The sequence below is a fragment of the Artemia franciscana genome, chromosome 13, assembly GCF_032884065.1.
Source record: "Artemia franciscana chromosome 13, ASM3288406v1, whole genome shotgun sequence".
Classification (NCBI taxonomy): domain Eukaryota; kingdom Metazoa; phylum Arthropoda; class Branchiopoda; order Anostraca; family Artemiidae; genus Artemia; species Artemia franciscana.
Window position 1 is genome coordinate 10,087,693 of NC_088875.1, and position 19,076 is coordinate 10,106,768.

At 34.2% G+C, this 19,076-nt stretch overlaps 1 protein-coding gene and 1 long non-coding RNA gene across 3 annotated transcripts in view; one reads left to right on the forward strand and one right to left on the reverse strand.

The window, feature by feature from the left end:
* Positions 1 to 19,076, forward strand: part of LOC136034492 (four and a half LIM domains protein 5-like) — a 48,527-nt gene that overhangs the window by 28,263 nt on the left and 1,188 nt on the right. For both annotated transcript variants that reach the window (XM_065715708.1, XM_065715707.1), the window contains exon 4: positions 9,482 to 9,668. In XM_065715708.1, coding sequence (XP_065571780.1) covers positions 9,482 to 9,668 — 187 coding nt within the window. The remainder of the gene's footprint in view (positions 1 to 9,481; positions 9,669 to 19,076) is intronic.
* Positions 9,664 to 19,076, reverse strand: part of LOC136034495 (uncharacterized) — a 71,593-nt gene continuing 62,180 nt past the window's right edge. The window contains exon 4 of the long non-coding RNA XR_010619191.1: positions 9,664 to 9,781. This is a non-coding gene — a long non-coding RNA (uncharacterized LOC136034495). The remainder of the gene's footprint in view (positions 9,782 to 19,076) is intronic.

Consider the following 19,076-nt stretch of genomic DNA (forward strand, 5'->3'; position numbering starts at 1 on the left):
ACTGTGGTCAAATATGGCTCTGAAGCATGGGCACTCCGAAAAGCAGATGAAAATTTACTAGATGTTTTCCAGAGAAATTGCCTACGGATTGTTCTGGGTACCCGGCTGACTGACCGTATTTCAAACAGTAGGTTGTACGAAAAGTGTGGTTCAATCCCGCTTTCTGGGGCTATAATGAAAGAAAGGTTGAGATGGCTAGGCCACGTTCTACGGATGAAGGATGACAGATTACCGAAGATTGTCCTTTTTGGCCAACCGTCTGGGGCTACACGGAAAGCAGGTCGTCCTTGTCTGGGTTGGGAGGATGTCATAAATAAAGATTTAAAGGAAATGGGAACTTCCTGGGAGGGTGTAAAGAGGGAGGCTTTAAATAGATTAGGTTGGAGGAGGAGCGTGTGTAGCTGTGTTGGCCTCAGGCGGCTTGGTGCTGCAGTGAGTTATTAGTATTAGTAGTAGTAGTAGTAATTCATGCTGTTGAAGTTTATAATAAAAACCATGTCTCTTTAATGATTTTTACCAAAACCAAGGCTCTAACTGAATTTTCTCTCACTCATGACATATCTAGATTGTTTATTACAAATTCTGGACATTCCTACATTTTAGTCTTTAGAGGGCGGGATTCTTAGCCTTACAGCCTGTTAATGCATTTAACAGTTAACATTACAGTTACATTTCCTGTTAATGCCCTTGCCCAAAAAGGTCTAAAATTGACAAAATTAAGAAATTATACCCCTTCCCCTGACAGGGATACTTGAGCATAAAATTTCTTTATACTTGTTTGATTAAAAGAACTAGAAAATACTATGAAGGCCTTTGGAGTCTGAATCCACTCACAGCTAAATGTAACCTTAATTATTTGCCTTCTTAAAATTCAAGAATTTTCTCACTCTTTTAATAAACACTAGCGGAAAAAGATTTGAAAATACTCCCATGTGCCAGTTTTTTATTAAGTAATGCTTGACGATCAACCTAAAAGTTAATACCGCTCTAAATTTATTGGCACAAGAAATCCAGTGAGTGTTCTAATGTTCTTTTTCTGTCTTCGGAATGGCGCCTTTCACTATTTTTATCTTTCCTGTGTAAGTATTTATAACTTTTGTGACTGAAGCGCAAAGTTTACCAAAAATTTACTGGAAGATATTGTAATATATATAATATAATAATTATAATTTTATGCCGTACAGAGATATAATAATAAGCATTAGTAAACAAAAGTTATTATGATAATACTGATTATTCAAAAGACAATCTTTCTTGTATTTTTTTTTCTATCATTATTCTACCAATTCCCCTTCCCCTCCTCCTTACAAAGACCATTTTCCAAAATTTCTAGGACCTCCTTGAATATTTACAACTATTCGTCTGAGCAAAACAAAATTTGTAAAGAAAACCCAAATCTGAAAAAGTTCTTAAAAATACATTACTCTAAGGTCAAACACATAGTTAAACATGAAACTTAAAAAAAAATAAACATGAAACAATAAAAAATTAAAAAAAATTAACTTAATTAAATTTTTTAATAAAATTTTTTAATTTAATTTTTTAACAAACACATAGTTAAACATGAAACTTAAAACAGTTACAAAAACCTTAAAACTTTCTAAGCTCCTGAAGTAAATTTAAAAGAACAAAATTTCAAAAAAGTAAAGAATGGAGTTCAAACTTTAAACAGGAAGAAATCATTCTATTTGTAAGCCCCTTCCTCAAATCTTCATTCTTTAATCTAAAGTTTAATCTATATTTAACCATGCATATGGTCAATATCTAAAATATGGGGAATTTTTGATGTAGACAGCAGAGGTGGGGGCTTTAGTGGGATGGTACTACCCTTCACAAGCAGTATAGTTGTTGTTCCTTTATCAGTTTAGACTTGCTCTTTATTTTCGTTTGAAAAACTTTTACTTAACTTCATTTTTCTTCCGTTTCCAACGTAATATTATAATTTATTTTATATAAAAGGGGACTACTGCCCTTTAATGGGCAGTAGTAAACAGTTTCTTACTGTTTTAAACATAGAGTTAAGAGAAAGAGTCAAACTTTAGCGTAAAGAGCGGGGCGTTGAGGAGAAAAGCCCCTTTCATATACGGAGTAATTTCTGTTCGTTTTAAGTTTTAATGTTGCTCCTTACTTTCATTTAAAAAACTTTTTTTTTATTTAATCAACTGAAAGAAATGACCAACGTTATAGCTCAAAACGAACAAAGATTATTCCGCATATGAAGGGGTTGCCCCCTCCTCAATATCTTGCTTTTCAAGCTAAAGTTCTTAGTATTTTTAAAAGGCTTCCTATTCTAATTAAACAGTTCTAATCGTTCGCAAAAAATTGGGACAAACAGTCAAACTTTAGTGTAAAGAGCAAAGTATTGAGGAGGGGGCAGCCCCTTCACATACAGGATAATTTTTCTTTGTTTCTAGTTTTAATGTTCCTCCTTACCCTCAGTTGGAAAAACTTGTTTTTTATTTAATTTCTGATTGTTTCTCAACTAATGCCAGTGAATCTGGCTCACACTCCATGAAATATTCCCTTCTCTGACGAGGAGCTTCTCCCTGGGAAGTTCTCCAACTTAAAATACTCTCCAGAAAATTTCATCCTCGCTGATAACCAAAAAATTATAGTGTGTTGACAGAGGTGTTGAACAGAGGGCAACTCCCCTCATATACCTAATAATTTCTATTCGTTTAAGTTCCAATGTTGCTCCTCACTTTCAGTTGAAAAAAAATAGTTTTTTTTATTTAATTTCATATAGGAATTCTTTTAAATCCCGTGTTTCCCCATAACAAATACTATCTGCAAACAATGGGCAAATTTTGTAACTTACAGTCCTTTCCCCACGGGCTCTGAGGGGTCATGTTACCCCTAAGAGGATACTTAATGGATCTTTTAACTATGCTGAACGAAATTGAAGTGTCAAAATTTTGATTAGACAACTTTGGGGAAAAGGGATGTAGAAGGGGGCTAGTTGCCCTTCAATGTTTTGGTCACTTAAAAACGGCACTAGAACTTTCATTTCTGTTCAAATGTACCTTCTTCCGAACCTCTAGGACTATTAGTTTTATGCGATCATCTCTTGGAAAAGAAAAACGTGTCTGTTGGCAACAAATACGAAGTTCCACATTTTAGCGGATAGGATCTTGAAACTTCTATAGTAAGATTTCCTGATAGCCCGAATTGGATAATGTGATTTCCATTAAGATTCCTTTACTTTTGAGGGTTGTTCCCTCCTGTTTGAAAATCAGGCAAATTGGGCTCAACACTAGGCTTGATGAATCTTATATATTTGAAATCAGCATAATGAGCCAATTTTTTTATATCAAAAATGATATCAAAATTCCGTTTTTTTGGAGTTTCGGCTACTATTGAGCCGAGTCGATCCTTAGTTACAGTTTGTTACCACGAACTGTTTGACTTCCCACTTCCTCTGCCCAGGTAAGCCTATGAATTTCATCTTATTTTACAGTAAAATAGTTCTCCTTTTAGAGGGGATCTTACGTCCCGTCACAATCCATACTTTTCGCTTACTATAAATCTATTCCTCTAGATCCGTGACTCCCAAAGTGAGGCACTTGCTCCACCAGTGAGGCATGGCAATATTTTGATTGGGCCATGGGCAGGACATTTACCCTTCAACAGACTATTCGGTTGACCATAGAGTTTTAATTTAAAAAACTTTTTTTTATGTGAATAAGAATACATTCATATGCATTTAAAGAGCAAAAAAGATACATGATAATATTGCAATGACGTCAAGCACAAAATTATCTATATATATAAAAATAAGTTATCTGTCTGTGTGTCTGTCTGTCAGGTAACGTTATATTTCTGTGTCGACTGACGTCATGAAGTTAGTTGTCGTCATTTTTGCTATGACGGTGACGTCATTAAAGATATTTAATCATGAAGTTAGTTGTCGTCATTTTTGCTATGACGGTGACGTCATTAAAGATATTTAAGACATATATGTTCACGTAGAAATCTATTAATGTTTAAGTTTAAAATGACTGATGAACTTACAATGGCAAAAGCCGATGAAGATGCTCAAAGAGTCTATGCCAAAAAACTTGCTGCTGATAGAGAAAGTCAGAAAAGAAAGCGTGCCGAGGAATCAAAAGAACAGCAAGGAAACAGGCTTGAGGCTGATAGAGAAAGAAAGAACAGAAAGCGTGCCGAGGAACTACCAGAGCAACGCGAAAGCAGACTTGCTGCTAAAAGAGAAAGTGAAAAAAGAAGGCGTGCCGAGGAATCACAAGAACAGCAAGAAATCAGGCTTGCTGCTGATAGAGAAAGTAAGAAAAGAAAGCGTGCCGAGGAATCACAAGAACAGCAAGAAATCAGGCTTGCTGCTGATAGAGAAAGTAAGAAAAGAAAGCGTGCCGAGGAATCAGAGCAACCTGAAAGTTATCGCCTGGCATTCAGGTACAGCCCAGTCGATGATTATAGCTTGAGTAGATGTGTTCAAATCGGGACAATGTCTAAAATTTGTCCCTATTGCAAGGCCTTGAAATTCAATGGTGAAACAATGGGAATGTGTTGCGCCTCAGGAAAAGTTAAACTTCCTCTATTGGCTGCACCACCAGAGCCATTGAAGACTTTCCTTACTGGAACTACGTCAGAATCTAAGCGTTTTTTGTCAAAAATCAGAAAATACAACTCATGTTTCCAAATGACGTCGTTTGGAGCCCAAATCGAAAATCCAGATCAATTTATGTCTACTTTCAAAGTAAAAGGGCAAATTTATCATAGAGCAGGGTCCCTTCTACCATTCTCAGGTGAGAATCATAAATTTTTACAATTGCACTTCATCAGTGATAGAAATTCTGAATTGAATGCACGTTGCGAAATTTCTCCCAACGTTGAAAGGACAATTGTTTCCCAATTGCAACATCTCTTCCACGAAAATAATAATTTAGTGCGTCTGTTCAAAACAGCCATCGATTTGATGCCTACTGATACGCATAAAATTGTTATTTCCGCTGACAAAACGCCTCCTGGCCAACATATGCGTAGATACAATGCTCCAACTATCGACGAAGTGGCAATCGTTATGGTCGGTGATCAGTTTTTACCTCGAGATATTATTCTTCATAAGCGAAACGCTCAGTTGTTAAGAATTGCTGAAACTCATCGATGCTACGATGCCCTACAATATCCTATCATTTTTTGGGATGGAGCCGACGGCTATCACTTTAATATTAAGTTGATGAATCCAGCCACTAACAAAGAAACGAATAAGAAATGCAGTGCAATTCATTATTATTCCTATAGACTAATGATTCGGCAGGATGAAGAAAATTATATTTTAAAATGTCGTGAATTGTTTCACCAATTTGTCGTTGATATATATGTTAAAATTGAATCAGAACGTTTGCTATATATCCGCCTGAATCAGACCAAGCTCCGCTCTGAACAATAAATTCATTTGCGAGATGCAGTTATAAATGACGGTAATACCACAAACGTTGGAAGATTAACAACTTTACCTTCGTCCTATGCTGGCAGTCCCCGTCATATGCATGAATATGCTCAAGATGCTATTGCGTATGTTCGTCTCTATGGTCGTCCAGATTTATTTATTACATTTACATGTAATCAATCTTGGGACGAGACACTGCAGCTTTTACTTTAAGGACAATCGGCAGTTCATAGGCATGACATTATGGCCCGCGTCTTCCGGCAAAAGTTGAAATCACTGATAAACTACATAGTAAAACTGGAAGTGTTTGGGTCAGTGCGATGCTGGATGTACTCAGTGGAATGGCAAAAACGAGGTTTGCCAAACGCACATATACTAATCTGGCTGCATAAAAAAATTACTTCGAACGAAATTTATGATGTGATTTCCGCTGAAATACCTGATAAAAATGTCGATAAGGGGTTACATGATATTATTGTAAAAAATATGATACATGGACCTTGCGGTGCACTGAACGAAAATTCACCATGCATGGCCAAAGGAAGGTGCACAAAGCAATATCCTCGACTTTTAGTATCAAACATAATTACTGGCAATGATGGTTACCCACAACATAGAAGAAGATCTACTGAAGATGGCGGTAAAACAGCAATAATAAAGAAGCGTAACGGTACCACCATCGAAGTAGATAACCAGTGGGTTGTTCCATATTCCCCATTATTATCAAAAACATTTAATGCACACATAAACGTTGAATACTGTAACTCCGTAAAGGCAATCAAATACATATGTAAATACGTCAACAAAGGCAGTGACATGGCAGTTTTTGGCTTGCAGCCCGAAATCAAAGATTTCGACGAAATCGTACAATATCAGGCTGGAAGATACATAAGCAGTAATGAAGCTGTTTGGCGAATTCTTTCATTTCCGATACATGAACGTAGTCCAGCTGTTGTTCACTTAGCGGTACATTTACAGAATGGTCAACGTGTTTATTTCACGGAAACCAACGTGCAACAAAGAGCCCTGAATCCACCGGATACAACATTAACAGCTTTTTTTCGCTTTGCAAAAATGATTCTTTTGCAAAAAAACTGCTGTATACTGAAGTGCCTTCGTATTACACGTGGAATACTAAAAATAAAGTATTTGAACGTCGAAAACAGGGTAAGTCAGTCGACGGCCAACCTTCCATCTTCAAAGATACCACGATAGGAAGACTCTACACCGTTCACCCCAATCAACATGAATGCTTCTTTCTACGCCTGCTTTTGGTGAATGTACCCGGTACGACATCCTTTGAGTATATAGCGTTGGCAATTGCGTCGTCCGGAATAGCCGCAACATTGCTGCCTGGTGGAAGAACTGCTCATTCCGCTTTGAAATTGCCTCTGAATTTGCATTCTACAGAAACTCCCACGTGCAATATTTCCAAATCATCTGGGATGGGTAAAGTATTGCAGCAATGCAAACTTATTTTTTGGGATGAGTGCACAATGGCACACAAAAAATCGCTCGAGGCTCTGGATCAATGCTTGAAAGATTTGAGAGGGAAGTCGAAACCCTTTGGCAGCACATTAATATTGCTTGCGGGAGATTTCAGGCAAACATTACCTATAATACCTAGATCAACTCCTGCAGACGAAATGAATGCTTGCCTGAAAAATTCTAATTTATGGGCACACGTAAAAATACTAAAATTAACTACAAATATGCGTGTCCGATTGAAAAACGATGACTCTGGTCAAACATTTTCAGATCAATTGCTGGCAATTGGAAACGGAAAGCTCCCAGTAGACTCAATTTCAGGACGTATATAACTACCTGCTGATTTCTGTAATTTAGTGACGTCCAAAAATGAATTGATTGAAAAAGTATTTCCAAATATTCTAAAAAATTATAAAAATAATAAATGGCTAAGTGAAAGAGCGATTCTCGCACCCAAAAATATAGTCCACGAAATCAACAATATTGTTTTGACCAAGATTCGAGACCAGGCAGTCCTTTACAAGTCAATCGACACAGTTTTGGAACCAAATGAAGCGGTTAATTATCCATCTGAATTTTTAAATTCCATCGATCTTTCAGGGTTTCCACCACACGTGCTACAACTAAAAATAGGCGTACCAATAATACTTTTAAGAAATATCAACCCACCAAAGCTTTGCAATGGCACGCGACTTGCCGTAAAAAAAACAATGGAAAACCTAATAGAGGCCACAATCTTGACAGGGCCTTTTGAGGGTGAGGCTGTTCTTATTCCTCGCATTCCCATGATTCCAACGGATCTGCCTTTTCAATTTAAAAGATTGCAATTCCCAATTCGATTAGCATTTGCAATCACCATTAACAAAGCTCAAGGTCAATCATTAGAAAAATGTGGTCTAGATCTTAATACTGATTGTTTTTCCCATGGACAATTGTACGTTGCATGTTCGAGGGTCAGTAAACCTGACAATCTATTTATATGCAGCGACAATTGGACAGCGAAGAATGTTGTATATTCGCAAGTTTTACGCAGTTAATTTGTATTGTATCTATCTATCTATCTATCTATATAAAAACGAGTTGTGTGTATGCATGTTTGTTTGTTTGTAAAAAGAGCGTTTGCATATGACGTCATTATTAGTACATACGGCTTTGTATATGCACAGACAATGGGAAAGCCAAGAATGTTGTATATTCGCAATTTTTACGTAGTTTGAAACACATATAAATCTATCTATATTCACAGGTGGGACACAGGGACACAACTACAATGGCGCGTAACTAATATGGCGCGTAACGACTTACGCGCAAGGGGGGGCTTGGGGGGGCGCGAAGCGCCCCACCAACTAGGTGTTGGGGTGGCGCGAAGCGCCACCCCAACAGCTAGTACTAGTATAAAATATGCCTAGAGGACGACACAAAAAAAAATACCAAGTTAATAGCCTTCTAAGCTTCCTTCAGGCCAATACGCGTAAAATTTTGAGTAAAAAATTTAGATGTCAGAAGGGCGTGCTAGGATTTAAGAAGTGCCTATGTGGGGCTTGGCCCAAAATCGGCAGGGAATTACTGCTATAGATGAAGGAAGTCGCAAGGGCACATCCTTCCCGTCTATGTTAATATAAGAGATATCTAAAAAAAAAGTCCGGGATTTCCGGCCATAAAAATGTGTCTGTAGAGGATCGAGCCACCCCTCTTTCCATACAGATTCATGAAATCCTTTCGTCCATGGCGTTTGATCTGCAGCCATGTAAAAACGTGCAACACTCAACATTACTGCATAAACAGATGATAATAACCGCTAAAATTTGTATTATTGACAGCATAGAACAGTTGCAACAATAGATGCTAACTAGCAAAAGTATTTTCAAGTAGTACCATATTTTCTTTTCGCAATTAAAGAAAACTGTCTGGTGACAAATATTTCACAAATAATATTGCAGTAAATTTAGCTATTTTTTAATCAGATTCAGCTGATTGGCAATTCTTAATTAAGAAGAAAATTTTGCGTGTCTCTAAAAATGATTTAAATCTCTCTTAAGAGATTAAATCAAATCGAAATAAAAAGATCACCATTGAAATTGCTATTCTCAAAAAACTAACCAAAAGGTTTACAGTCCTTCGCCATGAACAGCAAAGGAGATGTTGTGCACCAGATCCTTGTCCTCAGGGTCTAGAAACCCAACACGTTTAACTTAGTTGTGCTTGCACTCCACAAGGTTTTATTTCATCCATTTAAACTAATCAAACTGCTTAGAGGCTTGGTATAACTCCTAAGTTTCAATTTAAAATAACATGGTCCTATTTGCATTTAATTCGTCAACAGTTTCAGCCAATCCTTCATAATAGAATACACTCTAAGAGAATACACTCTAAGAGACATAGAGTACTGCTACGTCTAAGCATTAGTTCTTTTACGACGTAATGAGAACAATTACATAAAATGTGTCCTAAGGAGGGCTGAAGCCTTTCTAAAGAAATATCCTCCCCATGCCCAGTCATAGTCGTCGGAGTTTTAATCTCTTTAAATTTTGTGATTGTTAATAATACCTGTTCAATACCCAATCTAAAAGATTCATTTTACAGAATATCCTCAACGAAGTTCTTAAATATGATGGAGGCGCTTACCATAAGGACTGTTTTGTCTGCCACACCTGCCGGCTAACTTTAGCAGGGAAGAAGTTTATGAAGCATGACGGGAATTTGGTCTGCACTGATTGCTATTCAAAAAGCTATGCGAAGACATGCCATTCTTGTACCAAGGCTGTCATGGGTAAGTGAATATTTCATTACTAACGTCTACTTATTTCTATGAATGATTCCATTTGAATTTAGCTCTCTTCCTCTCCCACTCTTTATCTCTCTTTCTTCCTCTCTTGATAGCCCCTAGAAAAAAAATTACAAAATTTTGGATTTTGCAGACGGTGGCTTGAAACTTTTATAAGAGGGTCTATGAAATTTCACAATTGTAACTATCTCCCGGGAAGTTATAATGTTGGAAAACCCCATGATGAGAATATATATATATACTAGCTGTTGGGGTGGCGCTTCGCGCCACCCCAACACCTAGTTGGTGGGGGCGCTTCGCGCCCCCCCCCCCAAGCCCCCCCGCGCGCGTAAGTCGTTACGCGCCATATTAGTTACGCGCCATTGTAGTTGTGTCCCTATGTCCCACCTGTGAATATAGATAGATATATATATATATATATATATGTTTTTAACTACGTAAAACTTGCGAATATACAACATTCTTTGCTGTCCCATTGTCTGTGCATATAAATAGATTGTCAGGTTTACCGACTCTTGAACGTGTCCCCCCTGGTGTCCCGGTCGTCATTTATATTCCATGTGTTCCGGTCGTCATTTATGTCCCGGTGTCCCAGTCTGTGAATTCTCTTTGAGGGTCCCGGGCGTCATTGATATTCCTTGTGTCCCGGTGTCCCGGTCGTCATTCGTGTCCCGGTGTCCCAGTCTGTATATACATTCGTTTTTGAATTGGTCTTTTTTTTAGGTTTTAGTTTTCTGCCTTTTTTTAGTTTTTTTTAGTTATACCTCATGATTCTAATGATTGCCCTTGAGCTTTGTTGATGGTGATTGCTAATCGAACATTCTCTGTGTCCCCATCGTCATTTATATATCCTTCTGTGCCCCCCGGCGTCCCCGTTGTAGTTGTGTCCCTGTGTCCCGGTCGTCATTTATATTCCCTGTGTCCCGCTCGTCATTTGTATTCCGGTGTCCCAGTCTGTATATACATTCCTTTTTGAAATGGTAAATGATGAAATAAATTTTTGTATTTTTCCCCTTTTTTTCCTTTTAGTTTTTTTTTGGTTTTTACATTGTTTTGGTTTTTTTAGTTTTTTTTTCTTTTTAGTTTCTTTAATTTTTATTTTTTTAGTTTTATTTTTCTCCTTTATTTTTCTTTTTGTTTCCTTTTTTTAGTTTTTTAACATGACGTCAGCTGACACAGAAACATGACGTCACCTGATCCACAGACAGACAGACAGACAACTTATTTTTACATATATAGATATATATATATATATATATATATATATATATATATATATATATATATATATATATATATATATATATATATATATATATATATATATATATATATCTATATATATAAAAATAAGTTGTCTGTCTGTCTGTGGATGGATCAGGTGACGTCACCTGAAAAAACTGGATCAAGTGACGTCAAAACTGAAAAAACTAAAAAAAGGCAAAAACTACAAAAAAAACTAAAAACTAATAAAAAAAATAAAAAAGCTAAAAAACTAAAAAAACTAAAAAAAGGCAAAAACTACAAAAAAAACTAAAAACTAATAAAAAAGCTAAAAAACTAAAAAAACTAAAAAAAGGCAAAAACTACAAAAAAAAACTAAAAACTAATAAAAAAAATAAAAAAGCTAAAAAACTAAAAAAACTAAAAAAACTAAAAAAAGGTAAAAAACTAAAAAAACTAAAAAAAACTAAAAAAAAGGAAAAAACTGAAAAATAAGCTAAAATAAAGGTAAAAACCAATAAAAAACTAAAAAAAAAAACTGAAAAAACTAAAAAAATTCAAAAACTACAAAAAAAACTAAAAACTAATAAAAAAAAGTAAAAAAGCTAAAAAACTAAAAAAACTAAAAAAACTAAAAAAAGGTAAAAAACTAAAAAAAATAAAAAATAAAAAAAAACTAAAAAAAAGGAAAAAACTGAAAAATAAGCTAAAATAAAGGTAAAAACCAATAAAAAACTAAAAAGAAAAAAAGGAAAAAACTAAAAAACATTTTCATCTAAAAAACTAAAAAAAACTAAAAAAGGTAAAAACTAAAAGAACTAAAAAAGAAAAAAATAAATGACGAAACTCAAAGAGAAAGCGACCAGGACAAAAGGAATGTTCGATTAGCAATCAACAAAGCACCGGGACACAGGGAGTATAAATGACGACCAGGACATAAGTAAAAAAAAAACTATCTATATATATAAAAATAAGTTGTCTGTGGATCTGTGGATCGTGGATCAGGTGACGTCACCTGAAAAAACTGGATCAGGTGACGTCAAAACTGAAAAAACTAAAAAAAGGCAAAAACTACAAAAAAAACTAAAAACTAATAAAAAAAATAAAAAAGCTAAAAAACTAAAAAAACTAAAAAAAGGCAAAAACTACAAAAAAAAACTAAAAACTAATAAAAAAGCTAAAAAACTAAAAAAACTAAAAAAAAAGGCAAAAACTACAAAAAAAACTAAAAACTAATAAAAAAAATAAAAAAACTAAAAAAACTAAAAAAACTAAAAAAAGGTAAAAAACTAAAAAAACTAAAAAAAAACTAAAAAAAAGGAAAAAACTGAAAAATAAGCTAAAATAAAGGTAAAAACCAATAAAAAACTAAAAAAAAACTGAAAAAAATAAAAAAAGGCAAAAACTACAAAAAAACTAAAAACTAATAAAAAAAGTAAAAAAGCTAAAAAACTAAAAAAACTAAAAAAACTAAAAAAACTAAAAAAAGGTAAAAAACTAAAAAAAATTAAAAATAAAAAAAAGATAAAAAAAAAGGAAAAAACTGAAAAATAAGCTAACATAAAGGTAAAAACCAATAAAAAACTAAAAAGAAAAAAAGGAAAAAACTAAAAAAAATTTTCATCTTAAAAACTAGAAAAAACTAAAAAAGGTAAAAACTAAAAGAACTAAAAAAAAGAAAAAAATAAATGACGACACTCAAAGAGAAAGCGACCAGGACAAAAAGAATGTTCGATTAGCAAAAAACAAAGCACCGGGACACAGGGAGTATAAATGACGACCAGGACATAAGTAAAAAAAAAATTAACAAAACTAAAAAGAAGGTAAAAACTACAAAAAAACTAAAAAGAAAAAAAAACTAAAAACTAATAAAAAAACTAAAAAATCTAAAAATCTAAATAAACTAAAAAAGAAAAAAAAAGGAAAAAAATAAAGGAGAAAAACAAAACTAAAAAACGAATGTATATACAGACCGGTACACCGGGATACAAATGACGACCGGGACACAGGGAATATAAATGACGACCGGGACACAGGGACACAACTACAACGGGGACACCGGGGGAAACAGGGGGATATAAATGACGACCGGGACAAAAAAACTAAAAAGAAAAAAAAAACTAAAAACTAATAAAAAAACTAAAAAATCTAAAAATCTAAATAAGCTAAAAAAGAAAAAAAAAGGAAAAAAATAAAGGAGAAAAACAAAACTAAAAAACGAATGTATATACAGACCGGGACACCGGGATACAAATGACGACCGGGACACAGGGAATATAAATGACGACCGGGACACAGGGACACAACTACAACGGGGACACCGGGGGAAACAGGGGGATGTAAATGACGACCGGGACACCGGGACAGGGAATGGTCGATTAGCAATCACCATCAACAAAGCTCAAGGGCAATCATTAGAATCATGAGGTATAGATCTGAATACAGATTGTTTTCCCATGGACCATTATATGTTGCATGTTCAAGAGTCGGTAAACCTGACAATCTATTTATATGCAAAGACAATGGGACAGCAAAGAATGTTGTATATTCGCAAGTTTTACGTAGTTAAAACCATATATATATATATATATATATATATATATATATATATATATATATATATATATATATATATATATATATATATATATATATATATATATATATATATATATATATATATATATATATATATATATATATATATATATATATATATATCTATATTCACAGGTGGGACATAGGGACACAACTACAATGGCGCGTAACTATTATGGCGCGTAACGACTTACGCGCGCGGGGGGGCTTGGGGGGGGCGCGAAGCGCCCCCCCCAACTAGGTGTTGGGGTGGCGCGAAGCGCCACCCCAACAGCTAGTATATATATATATATATATATCTATATATATAAAAATAAGTTGTCTGTCTGTCTGTGGATGGATCAGGTGACGTCACCTGAAAAAACTGGATCAGGTGACGTCAAAACTGAAAAAACTAAAAAAAGGCAAAAACTACAAAAAAAACTAAAAACTAATAAAAAAAAATAAAAAAGCTAAAAAACTAAAAAAACTAAAAAAAGGCAAAAACTACAAAAAAACTAAAAACTAATAAAAAAGCTAAAAAACTAAAAAAACTAAAAAAAGGCAACAACTACAAAAAAAAACTAAAAACTAATAAAAAAAATAAAAAAGCTAAAAAACTAAAAAAACTAAAAAAACTAAAAAAAGGTAAAAAACTAAAAAAAACTAAAAACTAAAAAAAACTAAAAAAAAGGAAAAAACTGAAAAATAAGCTAAAATAAAGGTAAAAACCAATTGAAAAACTGACGTTAGTTTTTTTAGTTCAGGTGACGTCAAAACTGAAAAAAACTAAAAAAAGGCAAAAACTACAAAAAAAACTAAAAACTAATAAAAAAAATAAAAAAGCTAAAAAACTAAACAAACTAAAAAAAGGCAAAAACTACAAAAAAAACTAAAAACTAATAAAAAAGCTAAAAAACTAAAAAAACTAAAAAAAAGGCAAAAACTACAAAAAAAACTAAAAACTAATAAAAAAATAAAAAAGCTAAAAAACTAAAAAAACTAAAAAAACTAAAAAAAAGGTAAAAAACTAAAAAAACTAAAAACTAAAAAAAAACTAAAAAAAAGGAAAAACTGAAAAATAAGCTAAAATAAAGGTAAAAACCAATAAAAAACTAAAAAAAAAATGAAAAAACTAAAAAAAGGCAAAAACTACAAAAAAACTAAAAACTAATAAAAAAAGTAAAAAAGCTAAAAAACTAAAAAAACTAAAAAAAGTAAAAAACTAAAAAAAATAAAAAATAAAAAAAAAAACTAAAAAAAAGGAAAAAACTGAAAAATAAGCTAAAATAAAGGTAAAAACCAATAAAAAACTAAAAAGAAAAAAAGGAAAAAACTAAAAAAAAATTTCATCTAAAAAACTAAAAAAAAATAAAAAAGGTAAAAACTAAAAAATAAAAAAATAAATGACGACACTCAAAGAGAAGGCGACCAGGACAAAAGGAATGTTCGATTAGCAATCAACAAAGCACCGGGACACAGGGAGTATAAATGACGACCAGGACATAAGTAAAAAAAAAACTAACAAAACTAAAAAGAAGGTAAAAACTACAAAAAAACTAAAAAGAAAAAAAAACTAAAAACTAATAAAAAAACTAAAAAATCTAAAAATCTAAATAAACTAAAAAAGAAAAAAAAAAGAAAAAAATAAATGAGAAAAACAAAACTAAAAAACGAATGTATATACAGACCGGTACACCGGGATACAAATGACGACCGGGACACAGGGAATATAAATGACGACCGGGACACAGGGACACAACTACAACGGGGACACCGGGGGAAACAGGGGGATATAAATGACGACCGGGACACCGGGACAGGGAATGGTCGATTAGCAATCACCATCAACAAAGCTCAAGGGCAATCATTAGAATCATGAGGTATAGATCTGAATACAGATTGTTTTCCCATGGACCATTATATGTTGCATGTTCAAGAGTCGGTAAACCTGACAATCTATTTATATGCAAAGACAATGGGACAGCAAAGAATGTTGTATATTCGCAAGTTTTACGTAGTTAAAACCATATATATATATATATATATATATATATATATATATATATATATATATATATATATATATATATATATATATATATATATATATATATATATATATATATATATATATATATATATATATATCTATATTCACAGGTGGGACATAGGGACACAACTACAATGGCGCGTAACGACTTACGCGCGCGGGGGGGCTTGGGGGGGGCGCGAAGCGCCCCCATATATATATATATATATATATATATATATATATATATATATATATATATATATATATATATATATATATATATATATATATATATATATATATATATACGAGGCGTGTTTTTCAATTAAGGTCCGTTTGAACATAATCACACAACAAAAAATTTTTTCAAAAAATTATATTTATTTTCAGAAACTACAAACTTTACTCTGTTTTCGACATAGTGGCCAAGCTTTTTTAAGCACTTGTTATACTTCTCAACTAATTTTAAAGTAGTCTTTATAAGAACATGCTGCCAATACCAAGAGTTCACTGCTGCTTTTACGTCGTCGTCGTCTTTTGAACGGTTACCAATGAGGTGGCAACTCGTTGAACTGGAGACCAAACGTAGGTTTCACATGTCACGCCTAAATCGAGGCAATAAAACATGGAATGGAAAAATACACACTCCCCTGGAAATTTGAAAGCCGAACATCCTCTCTCCCAGCGCAGAATCATGGCGTCGGTGTTTGGGAATAGGCATGATGTTTTATTGGTCGACTTCGTGCAATGGGGGAACCATTATCAATGCAAAAAATATACTGCCTAACCCTCAAAAAGCTCTTTAGAGCGATTAAAAAAAGAAAAGAAAAAAAAATGGCATACTGACAAAGAAAATTGTTCTTCTTCATAACAATGGAAGACCTCACACTGCTGGTCAGACCCGTAATTTTTGAAGCAGTTTTGGTTAGGAGGTTTTAAGTCACTCGCAGTAGAGTCCCGATCTTGTGCCGAGTGATTACCATCAGTTTTTACACCTAAAGCAACACATCAGTGGCAAACGTTACAATGATGATGACGAAATAGGGACGAAAGTGAATTCCTGGTTAGCGGAACAGGCGGCAAGTTTTTATACAGAAGTTACTTTTAAAATTAGTTGAGAGATAAGATAAGCGTTACAGCAAATTTGGCAACTATGCTGTTCAATAGAGTAAAGCATGTACTTTTTGAAAATAAATTCACTTTTTTTTAAAATAATCATTTGTTGCATACTTATGACCAAACTGAAGGGTAAACCTGATAATCTGGTTATACGCACAGACAATGGGACAGCGAAGAATGCTTTATGTCCGCATTTTTTTTTGGGGGGGGGGGGGGTTAAGGGGGTAGGGGTTATGGGGGTTTAGGGGGGTTAGAGGGTGAGGCAGTTAAAAGCGACAATACTGTCGGAATGTTAGAACAGAATATCAGAACAGTTAGAATGCGACACAAGCGACAATGAAGATCCATATATAGAAGCCTGCCGCGTGGGGGCGCTTGGCTGACCGTCCACGCGTTGTTGTATCAACGCGTGACAGGTATCAGCTAGCATATACAGTCACCATCTTTAGCGGATGAACTGTTTATAAGCTCTATGGTGATCTCATAAGCTGATGAGTTTTGTCATTATTTAACACTGTCTAATAAAAGGATGAATCCCTATTTCAGCAGTTGTTTGTACTTTACTACAAACGGTTTGTTCCCGGCCATCTAGATAGACATTCTACCCCCAAATGCGTCACGTTAAGCCACTTTATGTCTCTTTTAAAGACTAATATACCCGAGTGTAATAATTGTTTACTGATAATTTTAAGTAACGTTTTTCCTTTTAAAGCTAGAAATGAAACTAGTTACAAAATTAAATTTCCATGGTTGAACAATGTCTGCAAAGGCTTTCTTTATCGTTAATACATTTACAGTGTACTTTCATTTTATATGATAAGTTAATGACCTTTTTCGAACTTCCAAACATGAGGTGAAGGCGAAGAAAAGTTTTCCAGAGGCCCAATTAAATATAAAGAAATAAAATCTTGTTTCCCCTTCCTTTCTGGCAAAAATCCTCACTCAGAAATCTTTTGCAATTTTTTTTTCGCTTGTTATGCTACTAAGTCAAAACGCTGCTAAATACAAATGAAGCAAAAAATTCATTTCAAATACTCCTTGTTGCAGCGTTTTTATTTTTGTTCTTAAGCATTCTTAAGAACAAGTTATTGTTCTTAGTTATCGTTAATAATAAGTTATTTTCTTAAAAATATGTTAAGCATTCGTTCCTATTTCAATTCGTAGTATTTGTGGTCCTTCCTCACCGTTAAGATCTACCAGAAAAGGGGAAATATTTTTTGGATTGGGTCAGTCTTGGACAGAAACAAGAACGTAAATACGTAATTTTACCATGTTTCAAACTTTTTTAAAGGAACAACTATAAATGCCAAAGATTTGACCCCATGACGTTGAAAATTGACGGTCTGCCTCTCCTGGGTTGTAGCAGGAAAGCAAAATTAAGTTACTTACACTAGGAGCTGAATTTCAAGTCCTGCCAATGGGTACTAAATAATCCTCAAGACAGAGGCGCCATTGGGGGGGGGGGGTCAGGGGTGGGCAAATGCCCACCCCAGATTTTCCAGGGGGCCCAAACTTCTGCCACAAAGGGCCCTTTCCCGGCCATAATTATCCACTATGTCCAACATAATCAATTCTGTTCAAATGATTTGAACTAACTGCACGCCTATTAGCCAAAGAGCGTAATTACCTGACGACACTTGGGGTAATTACGCTATTTGCTATTAGTAGGTTAGATTCATAATAAAAGTCTCAAGTTCCGTCAAATGTCCCATGCCCTCCCCAAGATTTGGCCCAAATGGCGCCTCTGCCTCAAGATATATCTCTACTGTATTAGTAGGTTTTCCATTAATTTTCTTAACCCATTTAAGTATTTAAAGCCTTCACACGGCACTAGGTCATCTTTGAGTGGTCTTTCAATTAGCTTTTTCACCCAGCCTCTGCTTTTGTGTCATCAATACTTGACAATTCAGAATATGACCGAAGTCTGATGTACCGCTTGGCCTAGAAGACTTGAATCGTCCTTGTTGGAGGACGCCTTGAGAGCTAGATTCGACAGCTAATATGTTTCGCATGGTTGTCTTCTCAGTTATTGGATATTTTCATCCAAAATTAATTGGACAGAAGATATACCGAGTGGTCAGTAACATCCTATAGACGAACTTTTTTTTTTACTCCTGGGGCCTATGTTTTACACATAGTCATCAAGATGGTGTGAACAACCTCTTGATAAACTCTGAATGTCCAAGCCCAAGCAACTGTGCATACCAAACTCTTAGAAAGTACATCAAGTTAAATTTTAACACTAAATTCATGAAAAATTACAGGCTTTTAGCGGCTGGAGGGATAAAGATTAACGCTAGACAGAAGAACAGGAAGCAGAAATTGATGAAAGGGAAACAATAATTCGTCAGAGTTGACGTCAAATACTTCAAAGTAAAGGAGAATTCACCATTTTACTTTACACCATTACGCCATTGTACACCTTTACACCAATTTAT